Source organism: Macrobrachium nipponense, chromosome 26 (assembly GCF_015104395.2).
Source record: "Macrobrachium nipponense isolate FS-2020 chromosome 26, ASM1510439v2, whole genome shotgun sequence".
In the NCBI taxonomy this organism is placed as follows: Eukaryota; Metazoa; Arthropoda; class Malacostraca; order Decapoda; family Palaemonidae; genus Macrobrachium; species Macrobrachium nipponense.
This window is the reverse complement of record NC_087215.1, coordinates 39,358,384-39,379,586: the sequence shown is the minus strand read 5'-3', so window position 1 is coordinate 39,379,586 and position 21,203 is coordinate 39,358,384. Positions and strand designations below refer to the sequence as shown.

The 21,203-nt window shown below is 38.2% G+C and overlaps 1 protein-coding gene across 41 annotated transcripts in view; it reads left to right on the top strand.

The window, feature by feature from the left end:
• LOC135200192 (ankyrin-2-like) overlaps nt 1-21,203 on the top strand; it is a 702,328-nt gene that overhangs the window by 429,581 nt on the left and 251,544 nt on the right. For 40 of the 41 annotated variants that reach the window (XM_064228610.1, XM_064228609.1, XM_064228607.1 and 37 more), the window contains 3 exons: nt 3,189-3,372; nt 7,826-7,909; nt 13,607-13,747. In XM_064228610.1, the coding sequence (XP_064084680.1) occupies nt 3,189-3,372; nt 7,826-7,909; nt 13,607-13,747 (409 nt within the window). The remainder of the gene's footprint in view (nt 1-3,188; nt 3,373-7,825; nt 7,910-13,606; nt 13,748-21,203) is intronic. The other variant, XM_064228588.1, reaches the window with a different exon arrangement.

Below are 21,203 nucleotides of genomic sequence, written 5' to 3'. Positions count from 1 at the left end.
GCCCCACAAAACCAGATCGTTGATAATCAAGGCCGCCAATAACTGGGGGTTGCCTGTACCTTATTCAACACCATGGATGTAAAACTTGGATGTATGGCCACGGTCCTGACACTGGTGCTCTTTATTTACTTTTTTTGCTGAGAAAAGCAACACTGTAGGAGGAGTTAATCTAAGAGGTAACAGGTCTTGGCAAATGGGCAGGAATGAGTGTTAGGATCCATCAATTTTTTGCCTTAGAGGGAACCATTTCCTTAGACTTCACCTAAGCCAGAAGGATGTCTCTCTCTAGACAGTGACCACGATAGACATTCAACTCCCTCCAGATAGTTAATGGCCAGAACTTTTTCGTATTGGAGGATCCAGCTACTTTTTCCAGGAGTTCCTTTTATTTTTAATCCCAAGAAGGTAATTTCTGAAAGAAGACAGTATGTAATCATTGTTTTGGCTTACGAAAGGTAGACTCCCTACAATGTCTCTCTCTCTCTCTCTCCCTCTCTCTCCCCCGTGTTAAGGGGTTGCAGAAGCATTTTAGGAAATCACAGTATCCACCTGCAGCAAGTCATTCTGCTTGTGGGGTGCATCTGCAGAAGGTCATGGCAGCATTTAAGAGGAAATTGTTCGTATGCAGAACAAACCTTTGGTCTTAGCAACTGGATAAATCTTCTGGTGCCAGCTGGAAACCTGTTAAAAACAATAAAAAATTGTATATGCAAGGAATGTGTGGTATCTGGCATGTAAAGCGTAGATGAGGTGGAAGCTGGTCAGCAACCACGCTTGAACTCCATGATACATTTAGTATTTCTACTACCACTTTGGAGAGTGGATGTTCGCTTTCGCTCTCCTCCTCCTAAGCCAGTTTTTTCGCTAAGCCTGTCATTCCTGTTCTGCTTTCTTGTGTTTTTGGGTGTCTGTGTGTGTTTTGTGGTTCATTCTGTATTCTTTCATTGGATCTGAGAAGTCGCATGAGCGTCAATGCATGTGTCCCGGCCTTCAAGGGTTCCTGTGCTCACGCTTCTTAGCTTCCACTTTGACTGACCCCCATACAACTTGCAGTAAGTGTCATTCTAGAATTTGTAATATAACCAATCCATGCCTGGAGTGTCACTCCTGGCCTGTTGTGCATTGGAAGAACTTCTACAAACAGAAGGAACATCGTTGTAAGTTGACGCGTCCATCTTGGGAAGGATTCTGCTTCCCCTTCTTCTAGACTTATTCATTCTGCCACCTCACCTACTGATACTTTGTCTCCTTCCTTTTCTTCCATTGATTCATTTGTGGAAGCATCGGAAGTTACTCAGGGTGGTATTTTGTTTAATGCTGCCTCCTCTCTCTTAGGGGGAGATGTGGTCCCTTCAGGGAGGGAGGAGCAAGCCATCTTGTTCCTTTGTTTCTGAGTGCAATGCGCATGAGATTTACTAGTCTGTGTGGGGCCTCCTTAGGAACTACCCAAGGTTCCCTCCTTGGAAGGCCTGGTGTCTCACCAACTTTACTCATTGACAGTCAAATTATACCAGTGGGTGATCAACACCTCGGTGGAACTCATGGCCAGGTACACTCCAGGCAATAAGAATGTGGTGGCCAACAAGATAAGTTGCCGGAGTCAAGTTCTAGGTACGGAGTGGTCTCTGCGTCAGAACATAGTGGTCAGACTATTCCATCTATGGGGAAGACCCATAATAGACCTCTTTGCTACATGCTTCAACAGAAAGCTAGAGGTCTAATGTTCATTGTGGCAGAATATGCCCTTCAGCATTCTTGGGACAACCTAGCAGTGCACGCCTTCCCTCTTGCTCTGCCTGATCTGTCATGGAACATGAGAATTACTCAAAAAGGGTAAAAATTCTCTGAACTTGAAACTGAATATTTATTACAAATAGTACTCAAAACCAAGATTACCAAAAAGTTCAGTTACAGGAAAGACATTTACAACTATCACACAGAGGAAGAGAACTACTCACACACAATGACAGGGCAGTCAAAAAGAAAGACAGAAGAAAACCTAAACCTAATTAACACCCTTAAACCTAATTTACACATGAATTAGAGTTTTGTTTGAGGTTATTTTTCAGTAAAAAGCAGTAAATGAGAACTTGGCAATGATTAAATATCAGCACAGGCAGTCCTCGGTTATTGGCGGGCTCAGTTATCGGTGATCTGGTTTTATGGCACTTAGCAATTTATGGTGCCATAACGGGGTGAGTTCAGGTTATCGGCACCATCAGGGTTCTTGTGGCATGCCATAAGCACCAAGGCACCATAAGGATGCTTATGGTGCACCATAAATCACTGAGTTTCGGTTAATGGTGGTTTTCGCTTATTGGCACACCCCCGGGAAGGGAACCCACACCGATAACCGGGGACTGCCTGTGCATATGTTTTATTCTTTATTTTTTGTTATAGTTTGAATGTTTCTTGGAGTATTAAAGTGTTCATCCTTTTTTTATGCTAATATCCCATTAGCTCATTGTATGAACTCGTTGGTGACAATTAAAAATACTTTTCCTTTTTGCAGATGATTTTGCTGTTTTTGTTCAGTTTCCTTGTAGCCATCATAATGAGAATAAATTTTGAGACATACAGTGGACACCCCATATTCGCGTTCTCAAGATTCGCAGACTCTTGTGTTCGCGGATTTCTCTATGGACCATACTTACCCATTATTCGTGGGAAATTCATGTACTATTTGCTTGATTTTTCTCAGAGAAATATCCACATATTACTGTATTTTCATATAAATTTCATGATTAAATGCACTTTTGGCAATAAAACTGTTAAAAAAAACAGGTATAAGCATTGTTAGTGTGTTTTTCTTGAGTTTGAACTAACAAAATAGGCACTTAGTAGCATTTTTATAGGGTTCTAAGTATTCATGGATTCTAGCTATTCATAGGGGGTCTGGAAGGTTTCCACTGCACGCGAATCCAGGGGTTCCACTGTATACAGAACTGATATTCTAAATGATTATTACTAATACATTTTGGTTGCTTCCTTATCTTGAGTGTAAGGATGTAAATATAAGAAAGGTAATGATGCCAATAGTACTGTAAAGACTAGAAGTGTTGATTTTAGTTCACCTTATAAATTGTTTTAACTAGGTTGTATATTTTTCATTGCTATAGTATACTGGGCAGTTACATATTTATTTTCAAATGAATTAGTTATTTACAAGATTTTGATGTTTATCGCAGGATGGAAAAACGGCTCTCAGTATTGCACAACGACTTGGTTACATATCTGTTGTAGAAACCTTGAAGATAGTGACAGAAACCACCATTACTACAACTACAACTACGGTCACTGAGGAGAAATACAAGGTGGTGGTGCCGGAGACAATGCACGAAACATTCATGAGCGAATCTGAAGATGAAGGAGGTGGGTCTGTTTGTTTTTCTTATTTTATCTCTGTTATAGGTTACTTGTAGTATAATCATCTATGACACAGATGCAAGTTCATTTTGATGTAGGGTAGGATAAGCAGACATGTGCATTGAACATTGAAAACTTCAGCAATGGTTCGTGACCTGAGGTAATATGCTAAGACGAAATTTTTGAAAACTTTAGGCATAAAGGGTCAAGTAGGTTTTACTATTCTGTATAATTTCCCCTCCCCGCCGTGGGCACTGGAATGCATAGTGAATGTATTAGATTTTTCTGATTGCCAGTGTTTTCTAGTTTGATACTTTCTCGGTAGCATTGTGTTTTATTATTTTTTTTATGTTTTGTTATAATGGTGTGTGCTATTCAGGAGTAACCTTTCTTTTTAAGTTTTGTAAAGTTTACATGAATTTTAAGTTTCTTTGTAAACTAGAAATTATTGTCGTCTCTTCATATTTGGGAAGTACGTACATCAGCTGCTTGATTATTGCCATGCAGTAGAATTAGGAAAGTACTGTTGAAGAGGGTTGCATATTGATTGTATTTCTTGTACTATGTAAGTTGATTCTTAGTCTTTTTATGCAGCTCGTTGCCTTGAAACCCTCTCTGCTTTGGATTCCTCTTTTTAAATTTTACTTTCATATAACTTACTTAGAAAAGTAAAAGGAAAAGACTGGAAATTTAAACCATTTCTTAAGAATTCTGTATACATAGTTAGTTATGGTAGCTTAGTAGCCAAACTAGATTTTGATATATTTAAGAATTTTTACTTGGAAAGAAGAGGTGTAAATATAAAATCAGAGTAGAACGGAAGAAAAATTAGCAATTGATAATATTTTGGTAGTATTAGTGAGGGAACTAAAACATATACTTTCAGTTAAGATTTAGATAAAATTTTGGCCTTCTCATGATTTAATCTTGTTAAAATTGAATCATATTAAACCAATATTATCTTATAAAATAGTAGTTTCTATAAACTTCCAAGATTGCTTTGATAAAATATTTTCTTAATAACCTAGTTTTTGTGACTTTGGTTATGGCCTTTTCAGTCATTGCATTTTATCTTCAGAAGCCAAGATAGTTATGTAATATAATTGAAGTTTGATTTATTTCAAAGAGTGCGAAACATTTGTTCCTTTTATTACATAATTAATGTTTGAATCTAGTTTTTTTTAATTGATGGTGTTTAATACAGTACCAGTGAGTATAAAGTCTAAATATTTATCAATTTAACCGGTTTCCAGCTGGCGCTAAAGATTTATCCTATTATTAAGACCTCAGGTTTGTTAGCTATGAAAAATACAAATTGATTAAAAATTTGTCATATTTGAAGGAAAGTGAACTTTGTCCTAAATGAGTTTTTGTCAAGAAAAGGGGTTTTTACATACTTCATAGTATGTATGTACTACCATTGAAGTTATTCCTGCCATTTTACTGTCACTTATATTTTAATACATTATCCTCCAAAATAATTTTTTATACAGATACAAATACGTACACATAACATCTATTTTTTCCAATTATTTTAGTTTTACTTCTATCTGTGATAGGACAGTACATTGAAAATAGTTATTGTACTCTTTGTCAAGTATGCTTTTATATGAAGATTTGTACAGTTTGGTTCTATTTTTTTTTTTTTTTGAAAGTGCTTTATAAATTATTATACAGTACAAATTACCAGTAACTTTGAGTGCTAGTTTTATATTATATGAGGGAATTCAACATGGAGGCTAAAATCAAGGTACTATACATGTACAGGGTAATGGAGAATAGTGTGTTTTTTTATATTTCTTTATGAAATTATATTACCATTTTTCTGTGAGTAAATACACTTTGATAACTGGTGAACTTTTAAGCAAACATGATTATGGTTTCTTATTTGTTCAGAGGTCTTATAATAAAGTGCTTGTAATGAACTGCAGTAATATCATCTAAAGTATATGTTGTCATATGGATTCCTTGGTTTTAACTTGGTCTATGGAAAGAAAAGTGACATTTACAAAAATGAGAATATTATTTTAAGGGGTCGTAAATTTTGACAGCAGATTCAATAATTTTTTTTTACTATGTATATGAATCCATGAAGAGAATATTTTTGATAAAGGTTGAAAGTTTTATATTTTGATTAGGTGACCTATAAGATAGGCAGGGATTTTGCATTTTGTTAGTTTATGATGATTTTTTTCCTTCTGTTGTTGCAGTAACGAGAGGTATAATCTTCTGAGATATGTATGACTTGATTGATGAGTTTGGTGTGATATACACTTACTAAATGTGTTTCTTTTACTTATTTTTTATGAGTGGCAACCTTTTATTTTTTTGCTCGGTTTGAATCTCCTTCAGGCTCATTGTCACATTATTTTTAATTTTTATTGTCTGATGAAGTTTTGACTCTAGGGTTCATGGTTAATACAAGCTTAAATACGACTTATTCTTTATAATTCTTTTTATTTGTTTTTTTGCTAAGAATGACGCAGTGACAAGCACAAAGGACAGATAGTTTCTCGTTTGTTTTCCATTTTCTAATGCTTATTAATCTTGATGCTAAATACTGTAAAGGCATGCATTTATTTATATTAGCATAAAATTCTTATTCATTATGGATATCCAGGTCTTAAATTTTGCATGTGAGGCATGGCACTTCATTTAAATTTCTACATGGCAAATAAATGACTCTCCTTGTAAAATATTGAAATTTTTATTTTTTTAATCTTGTATACAGTTATTTAATGATAAGTTCTTAGACTAAGGAGAAAGATACTGAAGGAAATGTAATAATTTTGTGATTATTTTGAAGAACAGTATTAACAAAAGCATGAAACTCAGATCTCTTAAGTACAGAATTTAAATGAATTCCTTAAAGCTATTTTGAAACTATAAAGATGAGTATGCATGCATGCAAGAACAGCTGTACGAGACTCTCGCAAGCAGCAGCCGCAGCAACAACCAAAATGGTAAGAATAAGCCTGGACTCTAAAACGACATGACTCGAGACAGCATTTGTGACTTGTAGTTTTAGATTTGCTTGTACGGCTAATTTTATTTTTTCATTAATTCCATTTAACCCTTCCACTGCAGTTAGATTGTAGTTGAAGTAGGTTGAGACTAGTAAAAAGTTGTGCGTATTTTATATAAATTTGCTGTGCAAGGGTTAAACGTTTTATTAAATGCCATTACATTATGAGAATATGTATTAGATAATGTAGTCATAAACTTTAGAAGTATGTAGTACTATAATATGTAGCTTGATATGGAAAGTTTTTTTTTATATAAAAATGAATACTAATACTCTTCCAGTGTTTAACGAATGCATCATCTAAACAGTCAAATATTTTGTTTTTCTTTGATTTTTTTATATCACAACCTGTAGACTATCACTAGTAGTAGAGAACAGTAGAGATAAATTTTGGTTGAGCTTACACTATTCAGAAGAACTTGCTGGTTTTGATTAGTTTTTTATTAATGAACATACTTTTATTTATTTTTTTGTATGAGTTTAGGAATCCCTGCGTGGAAACTGTGTGATAGATGCATATAGGATTATTTCTGTGTATAGTTTGTGTATAATTCCATGTCTCTTTTTGAATACGTGGTAAATTGTAGCTGTTTGACGTGGTCATTTATTTGATTTGACTAAAGACTTTTGATTACTTGTTAATGATGTTAGAGCATTAGACTCTTCAGTCATGCTAATAGCCTGTTTATATGTCTGATAATATTTTATTTTTACAATTGTGTGTTTTCCTTTTAAATTTTTCTTGAAATGTTTGTGTACTCTTACTAACAAAGTCCAAATAGTGGTTTTGATAAGGTGGAATAGACAGAAAGTTTGGGAATGTAAAATATCTCAGTGATGTGAGAATGTCCTTACCTCTATAGGTTGAGCATGCATTTTTCATGTTTGCAAGACTTTCTTGCAAAAGCATGGTAAGAACATACCAGACATTTGAGTACCCAATGAAGCATTGGTCTCTAAATGCAATATACAGCAAGCTGCATGATGGTGATCATTAACAAGAAATTTACATTTTGAAATGTTTACAAATTGACTTGGAACCATTTTAATAATGTGTTCAGGCTACTAAAGATGTCTTAACTACTAATCAGGCATGTTGCGTAAGAAATGACTTATAGACTGTGTTGAAATTGACACTTAATTGTGTGCTTGATAATGTTTAGATTTTTCTTTTGTTTTTAAGATATGATTACACACTAATGCCATGTCCAAGATTCATATGCTATGCTTGTAATAAGTATATCGTATGACTAGCATATAAACAAGGTCAAAGATTACTTTGATTTTGTGCTCTTTGATGGAGGGTAATAAGATCTTGGAGTCGAAGCCTTTAATCACAAACTTTGTCAAGCACTAACAGACTAGACAGTGACAAAACTGCAGGAAACTGTTGGTGACTAACCCTTGTTCGTTGTGGGTGTTGTTTACGTTCAGGTGACGACAATCTGGTCTCCTCCATGTTTGGTAAGCAGCAGCACGTCACGCTCCCCTACTATGAAGGACAATTTCGCTATACCAGTAAGTTTTAATGAATACTCTAAAGCAGTGTAGTCCGTCAAGGCCTCTTAAAAGTACAGGACGAATGTTTTTCATTTTGTGTTTGTATATATTGCACATGAAAATTAAACCTTTTTAAACTTTATTGTTGAAAATTAAGTTACACAATGTACCATATTAGATTTTTAGATACAGTGGGCTTTTGGAAATTTGTTAACGTTCAAAAGTCATTTATAATGGCTTTGTATGTGCTGTAGAATGAAGAGGTTTATTTGTAAAGACAATATACCTTTTTACTACTATCATATAATTACTGCAGTATTGATTTGAATTTATTTTTATTTTGGTTTTCCTTAAGAGGGAAGAAGTTTTTCCTGTACATTTAAGAATCAGAATGTGCATGATTAAGTATGTCAAACTGATGTACGGTGTGTAGTAGAAGCTGTACCTGCATGTCATGGAAAGGTTTGGAAATTGTGATTACCAGCACCTGAGTGTGCAAGCACATGTATATTTTTCCTTTTATAATAAGAGGTTTTCAGGACACATCAAGGTGATTTGTAGCAAGAAAATAATGGATATTTGTTTGACCTTACTTCATAATGGTAAAAAGCCTGTTTTGCATGTTATTGATTTTCTTTTATAATTTTTTGGTTACTGCATTGTATTAGGTTTTGTTGCAATTAGTTTGATTTTATTTTTTTTATTTTTGTGATTTTCCTTTTTTCTTGACAAAGTTCGTCAAATAACCAGTGGACTGTGCTTATTGGGTATTAGAAATAATTTGCTGTAATAACACCAGTTATATGATAATTGTGCCATTTATGGTCAGCAATTGCATTTTTGATAAAGCTGTATTTTACAAATTATACAGGGTGTTAGTATTCAATGGAAAGGACATAGCATGAAAAAATGTTTGGCAAAGAATGAATTGATGAATGTTGACCTTTGAACACAGCATGTTCATAAGCTTGACAGAGGATGAGATGATGAGTGTTGATCTTGGGTTAGTGTTTTAGGATATAATAGAGGAAATTCTTTTATGCATACATGATTATACCAGGCATTTTTTGTTACAAAGTAAGCCATTTGTTATTTGTACAAGTTGATAAGGATAACAAGATTAGGGCTTATCTTGATTGATGTGGTTTACGGTGCTTTTTGTACTGTTGAGCTGTAGACTGATTCGGGCTTGTGAGTGGTGAGTGTTTAATATTATGTTACAACTAAGGTAATATTCTACCTAATGCATTCTCTGGGTACTGTTACTGTAGATGTTAGTGCTACATATAATGCTACTACTGTATTTGGTTTTAAGAACACACTGTACATTTGAATGTGGTGAAAGGGAAAGATACACATAACTACATACACAATTTTATATTTATATATATATATATATATATATAATATATATATATATATATATATATATATATATATGTGTGTGTGTGTGTGTGTATGTATGTATGTATGTATGTATGTATAACTGAATCACAAAAGTTTGGAATGTAATAAATCCTTAAATAAAGGTATAAGCCACAAAAGAAAAATAGACAACGGAGTTTCTGCAAGATCTTTCGACTCCACGTCCTTTACTCAGCAGACAAACTGACTTACGTGAGGAATTTACAGTACAGGAAAGGTCGTATAACTGACAGATAGGGATTATAAGGAGATTAGTACCTAGAATTCGGCACACCTGGAGAATGAGTAACCTTTCCAAACAAGCATAAACATGGGTACAATTTAAAAGCAAAATGATTAAGTCCCACTGCTCAGACACAGGGACAAGACAATTAAAAGATTATACAGGGCGACAGCCGACCAATTCAGATCTTTGGTAAACAAAAACTTATTCACAAAACATATTAAACATACATATACAACATGTTTAAGAATGACCTCTAAGATATAATTACAGACTTAAATACAAATTACACAGTTGCCTTAGAGATATCTTCATTGTATATGTATGTTTAATGTTTTGTGAATAAGTTTTTGTCTACCAAAGATCTGAATTGGTCAGCTGTTGCCCTGTATAATCTTTTAATTGTCTTGTCCCTGTGTCTGAGCAGTGGGACTTAATCATTTTATTTTTAAATTGTACCCATGTTTATGCTTGTTTGGAAAGGTTACTTATTCTCCAGGTGTGCCGGATTCTAGGTACTAATCTCCTTATACATAATCCCTATCTGTCAGTTATACGACCTTCCCTGTACTGTAAATTCCTTGTGTAAGTCAGTTTGTCTGCTGAGTAAAGGATGTGGAGTTGAAAGATCTTGTAGAAACTCCGTTGTTTATTTTTCCTTCGTGGCTTATACCTTTATTTATGGATTTATCACGTTCCAAACTTTCGTGATTCAGTTATACATACACACACACACACACACACACACACACATATATATATATATATATATATATATATATATAATATATATATATATATATATATATATATATATAGTGGAACCTCAGTTTTCGTACATAATCTGTTCCAGAACCTCCCATGAAGTCCGAAATATGCAAAGACTGAAACGATGATTCTCATAGTGAATAACCTAAATACAATTAATGTGTTCCAGATCCCCAAAAATATTAACAAAAAATATATTTTATAGTTTATGGAAGACTTGTTAGCATATGGGAGGTGGAGAGAAGGGAAGAGGGGGAGGAGGAGGAGAGGTTGTTTGGAAGGGGTCCCTTCAGAAGGATTTTAGATATCAAGGACCTGTTCATTTTTTACTGGCACTACCTGAGATTCCTTCCTCTCTTCGGTTTTTACTGGCACTAGGACCAGCTTGAGAGTTGCTAGACCCCTGTCTCACAACAAAACTGTCCAGAGACATTTGTTTCTGGCTTCTCTGTAAAATTTGCCTAAAATGGAACACAGCATTGTCATTAAGAATGTTGGAGACATAGATTACATCTTTGTTGGGATGACAATTCTCCACAAAACCTTTTACATCACTCCTCTTTGTAAACATGTCCTTAATCACTGAAGTAGGCACATTATGTATGCCTGTTCTCTCTCTGAATTTTCAAACCAGCCTCTGCTGGCTTTAAATTCTCTAACAGCAGCACTTGTAAGCCTTTTCTTAATGTGATTGGCATGCAACACCCGCCAATACTTTGCTATGAGTTCTTTCTTAAATTCTATAGTATCTCTTGCCATTTTTACTTAAGGGCTGGCATTTAGAACTTTCTTTGGCCCCTTGATGGCTTATTTAGCAATTGCACTCAAATATAAAAAGCACAAAAAGCAACAAACACAGAATGAGAGAACATGGGATGCTTTGTTTGTGTGCTCAGCAAGCCTAGTCACGCGGTGGGCCCATGGAAGGAGTGTTTCCAAGTGTACGAAATCGGAGGAAACCTACAAAACCCGAGACAAAATTTTGTCGGAAAAAACTAGAAAAACTGAATTGTACAAAAACAGAGGTTCCACTGTATGTATATATATAATATATTTATTATATATATAAGAAAGATAGATATATATATATAACATACTATATATATATCTATATATAATATATATATCATTTATATATATCATATATATATATATATAATATATACGTATATACACACGTATACTATTCTTATGGTTTTTATGGTAATAGTAACTGATGTTTTGCAGTTCAATTTGTGATGCTGCACTCTGTGTTTTTCATTCAGTGCATAGCACTTATCCCATAGTAAACAAGTGGGGTACTAGAAAATAAGTTGTCACATTTCAGTTCACTTAGAACTAAGTATCCAGACACACACCATCTCAGTAATATGTAAATGGGTTGCTGCACACAACTAATGGTATTACACATCAAATGGTATATATTAATGTTCTTGAAGAATGCATAGAGTAATATGCTAATTTAAACTTTACTAGCCAATAACTTAATAGCTTTTCTGTTTAATATGTTAAAATAACAGTTACTTTTCAGATTAAATTATATTCATATATGTATTGACAGAAAAAATTATGCTCTTGAAATGTTTTATTAACATAAACTTCTATATTTATAATTTGCTCTAGTACTTATTTAGATAAGCATTATATTACTTTTGCCTTAAACACACAGCTATTTTTATGGATAAAATTCTGACTTAAGTTTTTAGTTGAAACTTGCTCAATGGATGTTAAGGTGATTTTTTGTAATGCATTTTCCATCATAGCCATACCATCATACCATCACTTGCTCTTTGCTTGTGAATTTGTATGTAATTCACACTCATTTTGTATCTTAAAACATATTTAACTTGGAAAATTTGAGAAAGGCATTCTTAATTTTTTATTTAAAATTTTCTTTAAAAATTTTTCCGTAATTATGAACAGTTGTTTTATTTGACATGTTTTATTGTATTCAGCCAACACTGTATAAAAGAAATTCTTATACAGAAATATGTACATAAATGATGCAATTAATTGACATTTGCACAACCATGTAAAGAGTGAAGGGCAGCCATTAAGTAATCGTAAAATGAAAACTAAAAAACTAAAATCTTTAAACTAGAGACTGGAAATAGATTCCTTTCACTGTTTATAATTACATTTCAAAATTGGGTTTTGATTGATTCTGTTCTTAAAAGGAGTATCTTTTCATAGCAGCAGATGTCACTTAAAAACCATTATCAAAATACCAGATTTGCTACTATTAGAATATATGGTACCACTTCTGAATGGGTAGTTCTATGTTGACCTCTTACATTATTTCCTGGATCTGGTTTGCAGCATCTCAGAAAACTTCTCATGTTTGTGGAATTGCAAGTACAACATATAACCAAATAAGAGACACAATGAGCATGAAGTAGCCACTCTTTATGACAAAAGAATATTTGGACGATATAGGAATTAGAAAACAATTTTGAAATCTATTCAAATTGAAACTTGTTAAAAATACTTTATTTGTATATGGTAATTTTTATATAAATGGTTTTTTAGCTTTATAGGTGGCTTCTTATTACCTTGAAACAGTGGTGTATAAACAAACTTGCGTATTTATTATAGAAAAAAGGATCAAACTGTATTTCTGACACATTTTACCTATAAACAGCCGTAAGAATTTTTTTTCAGTCTTGCCATTGAAAGGTTGTTACATCATAAGAGAAACTACATAATGACAATTGGTCTGGTATCTTATTTCTATATATATGTTGTACTTCTACTGAAACCTCAGAATGAAGCTATGAGATATCTACGAGCCAGAGTCAGGTCACAATTGAGGAGGTAAAGATGAATTGGTAGCTTGCTGGCCAAGCCAATCCAGTCTAAGATAAGGGGTTATATTATAAATTAGTTCAGATTTTAATTTTAATTATTCTGAAGCAATAACTGCTCAGAGAAGATATTTCCTTGAAGAGTTAATTGAATGAAAATCCAATGAAAAAATCCAGTTATAAAAAGTGAGGAAGTTCTTTGTCTCTGTTGTAGTTTAAGGATTTTAGTTTTCATAATTCTTAATTTTTGTTTTTTTAATAGCTGTTCCTCTTCCTTGTGTATATAAATGTATATTAGATGCATCTTTAGGAATTATTTTTATGTCATACTATTCTTAAATTAAAAATATGCTGTGAATGCAATGAAACATTGTAATAAAATAATTGCTACCATAACAAGTATATGTATTAATTACAACCAGCTTTCATCTTGCTTAAGGTTCATGTAACCAGAGAGCTTTCCTAATACCTTTAAAAATTTCCTATCCAACACAGGTGATGACACAATGCTGGGTGATCAGTCATACCGTTACTTGACTGTTGATGAGATGAAGTCACTTGGTGACGATTCTCTGCCCATTGATGTCACTAAGGATGAAAAAATGGATGTGTCCTTCATTAGTAATTCTATGGCAGGTGAGAGTAACTATTTACTAAAGTACATCATTTACCTTAGTTTCTGTTTACCATATTTTTAACCTTGTACTGGATATAACTCCATTATTCTTTTAGATGATGTTCATGGCCTTTAAACAAATGATTATGCATACTGTATTGTTTAACAGTTCAGTACAGTGTATTGTGCTTTTAATGCATTGCATTTGCTAAAGCTTTGCCTGTAAAAAGTTATAGGATGCATGACATTATTTGTAATAGATTATCTACAGCAAATATCCTATATATAAAAAGATGTACCAGTACATATATGTTGAAACTTAAAATGTTATAATGCAAGAATGAAGTTGGCAAATTGATTAAAAGCTATTGAACTCTTTGATACGAATATGAATTTAAAAAAAGGATTTTGACGTAAGGAAAAATCTATTTCTGGGCGATTGGCTCGTGTCGCCAGCGAAATATCCTTTAATCTATTATTTCTAGGGTAAAGTACTAACACATACCAGAGAATAAATAAAATAAAGAAAAAGGTCAGTATGACTGACTGCTCACCCTCTAGGAGGGTGTCGGTATGAACACTAGGCGAGTGAGACCATACCACGAGCCAAATGCCAATAGAAATCTCCCACTACAAAACCCTCCAAGAGGGGAGCCGTCCCACAGAGGGAGCAGCTCCGTACTACTACTACACCATCCCATGCTTGCGACTGCTGCGCCTCTAGTGGCCATCCTGAAGTTAGCAGACAATCTTGAGCGAAGGGATGGGTAGGGGGGGTATTTCGCTGGCGACACGAGCCAATCGCCCAGAAATAGATTTTTCCTTACGTCAAAAATATCCTTTTTCTGGGGCTCAGCTCGTGTCGCTTGCGCGAATCGTACCAGAGAAACAGCAAGATTGTAAACAAAGTAAATAAGATATAATAAAACAAAATAGGTCTCAATAAAAGATACAAAATAAAAGAATGGATATAATTGCTAACAAGTACAAGTACACAGTAAAACAAATCAGAATATGCTTAAATTACCCTTAGATCTAATTATGTTAATAATATAAGGTAATTTACATAAATACAAATAGGTACAATGATTACCTATCACAATAAATCTGTGTAACAACATGTATCAAAAATAGAAATAGCAATTAGTATAAATTTACATAAATATTTGATCAATGATAAAATAAAATATCTTAGGAATGTATATGACTTAATATACAAAACCCGTAACCATTGCGTTATGAATGTATCCCCTAGCATAAAAATGGGGATAACATCTATGAGATCAGTATGGTAATCAGATGTTAGTGTCCCTAACCAGACAAAAGGGGCACTATACAATCATAGAGCAGCTAAGACACAAGGTAAATGTTAATGAACAAGGCAGGAATAGACGAACTGTTGGGTGAGGCAGGTAGAAAGGAGACTGAATCTTCTACTATAATCTAGCTAGAGTCAGGGGAAACTATGTTACCCGCTGCTACTGCTGGAAATTTCAGAGCTTCCAAGGACTTAAGGTAGTGACGTTTGAACACTGTCGGCGATTTCCATCCGGTATACTTCTTTAAATCAGCAAAATTCATATGTTGAAAGTAATTAATTGAGGTGGCTACTGCCCTGACATCATGTGCTTTTGGAAAGGAGTCAGGATTGGCTTGTTTGATAAAGTACAGGATTTGTTGCCTGATGCCTTTAGTGGATAAAGTACCACCTTTTTCCCTCCTAAAGAGGGGCCCCGATGAGGAAGAGGAGGTCCTGGATAGAAAGGCTCGTAAGGTTGAAAACCGGACAAAGGGAAACATCTTGTGGAAGGGGTAGTACCTTCCAAGGTTCCCACCTCATCAAAGGATCTTCATTCTTTGCTAAAAAGCTACGTTCCGGAGAAAGTTAGCACTTCCCCTGTGGGAAGGAATTGAATATGATCCGGATCTCTGGATAAAGCCGACAGTTCTGAAATTCTTGCTCCTGAAGCTAGGCTTAATAAAAACAGAGTTTTTCTTAGGAGCATCATAAACGAGCAGTGTCATTATCGGTTTCGGAAGCCAGTTTTAGAACATCGTTTAAGAACCATGAAACTGACGTAGGCCTGACAGAGGGCCTAAGTCTAGCACATGCTTTAGGAATAGACGAGAAATAGGTATCTGTCAAGTCTATGTTAAATCCAAATTGAAATATCTTTTTCAATGCTGACTTGTTTGTCGTATCGTGCTAGCTGCTAAACCTTTTCAAATAAAGATCTGAAAAGGATATAAGCAGAATTAACTGTCATGATTCTGATATCTGACTCTCTCAGGAAGATTGCTAACTTTTTGACGGCAGCATCATACTGCCTCAAAGTTGAATCCCTTTTATCGGATTCCAGGAAAAGATATTCTGAGGGTCAATATTCGCATCTCTTTTTGCCGCAAACTTCATGAAATCCATAAAGTTAGGGTTTTGAGAATCCCTGAGGAAGCGAACACAGTCTTCGTTTGGTACTGACTGGGAGGGAGTTCTTGGGACTGGGGATCCGAAGGGGACGAAAGACCCAGTTCCAGGATCAGGGGGTACCAATTGCTCTTCGGCCAGTCCTGGGGGGCTACTAGAGCCACTTGACCCCTGAATAGTTCCTGAGTTTGTCTAAGACCTTTCATAAGGAGATTCACTGGAGGGAAGACGTAAAATCTTCTCCCAGTTGTTCCAGTCCTGAGCCAGGGCGTCCGTGGCGTAAGCCAGAGGGTCCGGCTACATAAACACGGTAGTTTGTGGTTCGCTTGTGATGCGAAGAGATCCACCTGTAGCCCTGGGACTCTTTGAAGGATCCATTGGAACGAACTCTCGTCTAGAGACCATTCCGACTCTAGGGGTACTGATCGGGTATAGGGCGTCTGCTATGACGTTTCTTACTCCAGCTATGTGGGTGGAGGAAAGATGCCAACTGAATTTGTCTGCCAGGGAGAAGATGGCTATCATGACATGATTTAGATGACGTGACTTGGAGCCTCCTCTGTTTATGCAAGTACTACCACTGCGCTGTCCAAGACTAGCTTTATGTGGGAGTACCTTGGTGGGCGTAATCTTTTCAGAGTCAAGAAGACTGCCATTGCCTCCAGTACGTTTATATGGAACTGACGGAACGGTGGGGTGACCAAATTCCTTGCACCTTTTTGACCTGGGAGTACCCTCCCCAGCCGCTTAAGGAGCGTCTGTGTGGATGGTAATCCCTGGTGGAGGGAACTGAAGAGGGACTGACACTGACAGATTCTTGACTTTTGCCCACGGCCGAAGCCGGTTCTTTAGAATCAGAGGTACTGAGGATAGCTTGTCCCTGGACCTGACATTTGCTCGAGAGCGCCAGATCCTGTTAGATCTTTCAGTTTGGCTTTCATTAAGATGTTCGTTACTGAAGCAAACTGGAGAGAGCCGAGGATTCTTTCCTGAGCTCTCTCGATGCTAGTTTGTGACTTAGAAATTGCTTGACTGACTTCGCTATTTCTTTCCTTTTGGTGGATGGAATCGACAGAGTGTGTGAGGATAGATTCCATTGAATGCCTAGCCACTGAAAGTTTGACTGGGTGAGTCTGGACTTGGATCTGTTTATCTTGAATCCTAGATATTCTAGGAATGGATCACTTTCAGTGTGGCCTTGTTGCATTCTTCGACTGATGGGGCCCACCCGATCAACCAATCGTCGAGATAACGCTACTACCATAATCCCTTGAGCTCTGAGCTGTTGCACTACTACTTCCGCTAGCTTCGTGAACACCCTGGGGTGCCACGTTGAGCCCGAACGGGACTACCTTGAAGGAGAACGTCTGGTCTCCTATCTTGAATCCCAGATACGGACGGAAGTGTCTTGCAATAGGGATATGATAGTAGGCGTCTGTAAGATCGATAGAGGTGGTGACGGCCCCCACGGGGAAGTAAGGTCCGCACCTGTGAGATCGTGAGCATCTTGAACTTGTCGCAGCGGATGGCTAAGTTTAAGCGGGACAAGTCTAAGATTACCCTTCTTTTGTTTGAGCCTTTCTTTGGGACGCTGAACAAGCGACCTTGAAATTTTAATCTCTTGACTTTGACTATAGCTCCTTTCTGAAGGAGGTCCTCTGCGTACTCTGTCAATTCCTTGAAGGAAGTTGACGGAAAGGTCTGGCTGGAGGTGGGTTCGTCAACCAGCTCCAACCCAGCCCTTTTGACACTATGCTCTGAGCCCACTGGCTGAAGTTCCACGGTGGCGAAAGTGAAACAGCCTCCCTCCTACCTGAAGTTCCTCATTGGTTCTGGTAACCCCCCCTCGACCTCCTCTGAAGTGCTTTCCCCTATTGAAGGGACCTCCCGATCCTCCTCCCACGAAAGGACCGCTTACCTCTGCCTCCCTTGTTCGAGCGGTCATACTTCTGAGAAGCTTGACTCTCGAAGGCTGGATTGTAAGCTGGAGAGATGGCGTATGAGGTGGAGGGTTGAGGCTGAGGGGATATCACTAAATAGGCTGTGATTGGCCTTTAGACGTGGAGGGCTGAGCTGTGCACTAACGGCACTGTAGGAACTTGTTGAAGGGAATGCGCGCTGCGTTCTTTTGGTAAGGTTGGAAACGTCCTAGGCTTCCTTTGTCCCTTACCTTTTGGTGTCAAGTCTTGCCTTCTCCTAGCCATAAGACCCCCCCAACGGTTCCTTAAGGCTTTGGTTCAACCTCGTAGCCCTCTGCTTGTACTTCCTTTACCATAGCCTCTGGGAAGAGATCTGCGCCCCAGATGTTAGAAGAAAGTAACCTATTCGGTTCATGCCGAATGGTTTGCCTCAAGCATAAACATGCTTGCCTGCAAATTTTGTTCTAGCAGTGGTCAACAAACTCGAACAAAATGTCCTGACTGCACCGTTTGAGTCAGGGCGTTTGGTCATAAGCTTAAACAAAAAATTGGTTCTGAACCATAAGCCCATGGTTGCTACCTCAGACATAGCCATCAGGTTGGAATTGACCTGGCTAGTCTTGTTTTCGAGTCAAACTCCGCTTGAATAAGACTATCCGGGAGCCTGGGCAGCTTTTCACCAAACTGCTCCATAGCACAGTCAGGTTTGAGTTTGCCAGCTGTGAAAGTGTTAGGCAAGTCCTCCCATAATTCTCCAATTGACGGGAGCAACGGAAAGTGGGGTCTGCTTCTTTCAGTGAGGCATGGGTTCCCCTTTCTGAGCTGCTGAGATGGTCGACCTCGCTATCTTGGTAAGGAAAGGGAGCGGGGTACCTTCATCCATCGTGAAAATGGTAAAGGGACTTTTGAATGGTTGGATCTTGGTATTCGAACAGTCCATGTCGTCTAGACATCTAAGCCATTCTCGTGCGCCTGGTCCCGAGAATAGAGGACTGTCTCCTTTGGTACCCTGTCATCTCTAACCATAGCCGAAGGCGTGAGCCTAGCGTAGCCTATGAAGGGAGGCTGTAGGCCTTCGGGTAGAACTCGAAGTCCTCTATTTTCTTCGAGTTCCAAACTCCGGTATGGAGATGAGACCATCTTGGAAGGGAGCATATGACGCTACTCTCCAAGGATTGTTCATGGAGAAAGCGGGCAGCGAGTCATACGGGGAAGCTGAGATCCACTAGTGTTAGAGGTTGAGGGAGAGGCAAGGGGGGCGTTCTCTTAGGCCGGCTATAATAGTATCCTGAGAAGAAGTTATCCTATCCGACAGGCGAGATATCATATGTTCCATACTCGTCTTAAGGGAGCCTACCAAGTCGCCCACCTGTTGCAACAGGCCAGCATTGGTGTCCAGAGCCGGAGCTGCTGCGGAGGTGGAGGGGAGACTCTGAATAGGCACCAAAGGTAGTGGAACTGGTGATAATGCCAGGGGTACGGGATTCTCCTTAGGCGCTACTCTTTGATGACTTTGAGCCGGAGCTAGACCCCTTTTAGACCTGTCTGAGCCGGGATTACGAGCCGGAGACTTACGCGAAGAAGAAGACGAGGACGTCTTCTTCGAGGACGATGACGTCTTAGTCAAGGTCATATGTTTAGACTTGATCTTAGGCCTAACCGAAGCCTCTGGAGGAGTATATAACTCATCACCGGTAAAGCTGGAAGGATGGTGAAGTTGCAGGGGTAGAAGAAACAGTCACTCCCAAGGGGGACCCTTGGGTACCTGCATTACTTACCTCGACCAACAGGTCGTCTATACCTACCATAGGTTCAACATTTATATCCAGGGTTGCGACATCCGTGGAGATATCCTGGTCTTGTTCAGTCAAGGAGGCCGCAGCTGTTGTTGGATAAAGGCAATAGAGGGGAGGGTCCGCCTCTACCGGATCGACGTATCCAGTCGCCTTGCCTCCGGGGAAGATTAACAAAGCTAAACGCTTCTCCAGAATGTAGGCTGACCCTTGGCGGCGTTCTTGCCAAAACCTCCGACCCAGGCCCGCAGGGTAGCCAATGCCGTATCTCTTACTGCCGGAGCCTGTAAGAGGAGGATATTTTAGAATTAAGAACCACTTAAAACTAAAACTTAGGATATAACTTAAACTAGATGCCTTAAGTTAAAGTAATGATGAAAACTTAAGAAGTAAAAGAGGCGGAGCGGCATGCGGAGATGGAATACTTACGCCTTCCAAAAGCTGGCTCACCAGATCGTAACATATGGTACACGTCTCTGTACCAGACCTGGATGTCCCCGTGCGGAGTCGCGCATGGAGCATGGGACCGCAAACTTCGTGTCCACAGGGGTCCTGAAGTGTAGCGGAACATCCCGGATGCTCACAGTTGGTTGGCCTGTAAGTGGGAAGCCACATGAGTATCTTAAAGGGGTAACACTTACAGACTAAGGACAAAAGAACTCCGTTACGTGGCGGAGCTCGGAAAAAATTTGGGATCACCCCTAACCCTGCATGGCCTGAATAGGCTATAATCCCGGAGAGATCCGGTAACTACTAAGGGCGGGAGGGGTGGGGATGGTTTAAGAAACTTAAGATAAACTAAAGATAACTTAAACCTACATGCAAGTAACCGGACTAGGTCCAGTGAAGCGGAGTGTAGTAACTCAGCAATACGGTACAGTTAGTAAAGACCTATTGTATGCTCCGGCTCCAACTATGGTGGACTATACCTTCCGCTGGATACCAGGACTCCGATAGGGAGGAGCTCTAGTAAGGAGGGAATGGGCGAGATGACATACAGACTCGCGCTAACCCGGAGCGACAAGGAAGGTAACGGAGGGGGGGAAGGCCAGAGCCCCCCACAACGTACCACCCGGCCGAGCCGAGAAGCGGAGAGGTCGGAACCAGTCAGGGACTGTCGGACTCCCAGGCCCCCATCCAGGTGGATGGGGGAAGGGGGATAGGCAGGCTCGGGCATGCTGGAGCGAGCAAGGACAGACCGACCCACCCCCAGCCCGACTCTATGGGAGAGCGGGAGAGGGGGAAGGGGACTGGCAGGCGCCTGGCTGACTCGTGATCACGTAGTGACCACGAGGCGTAAAACTAAGATACGTAACCAAGCCTAGGCCAACCAACTGAT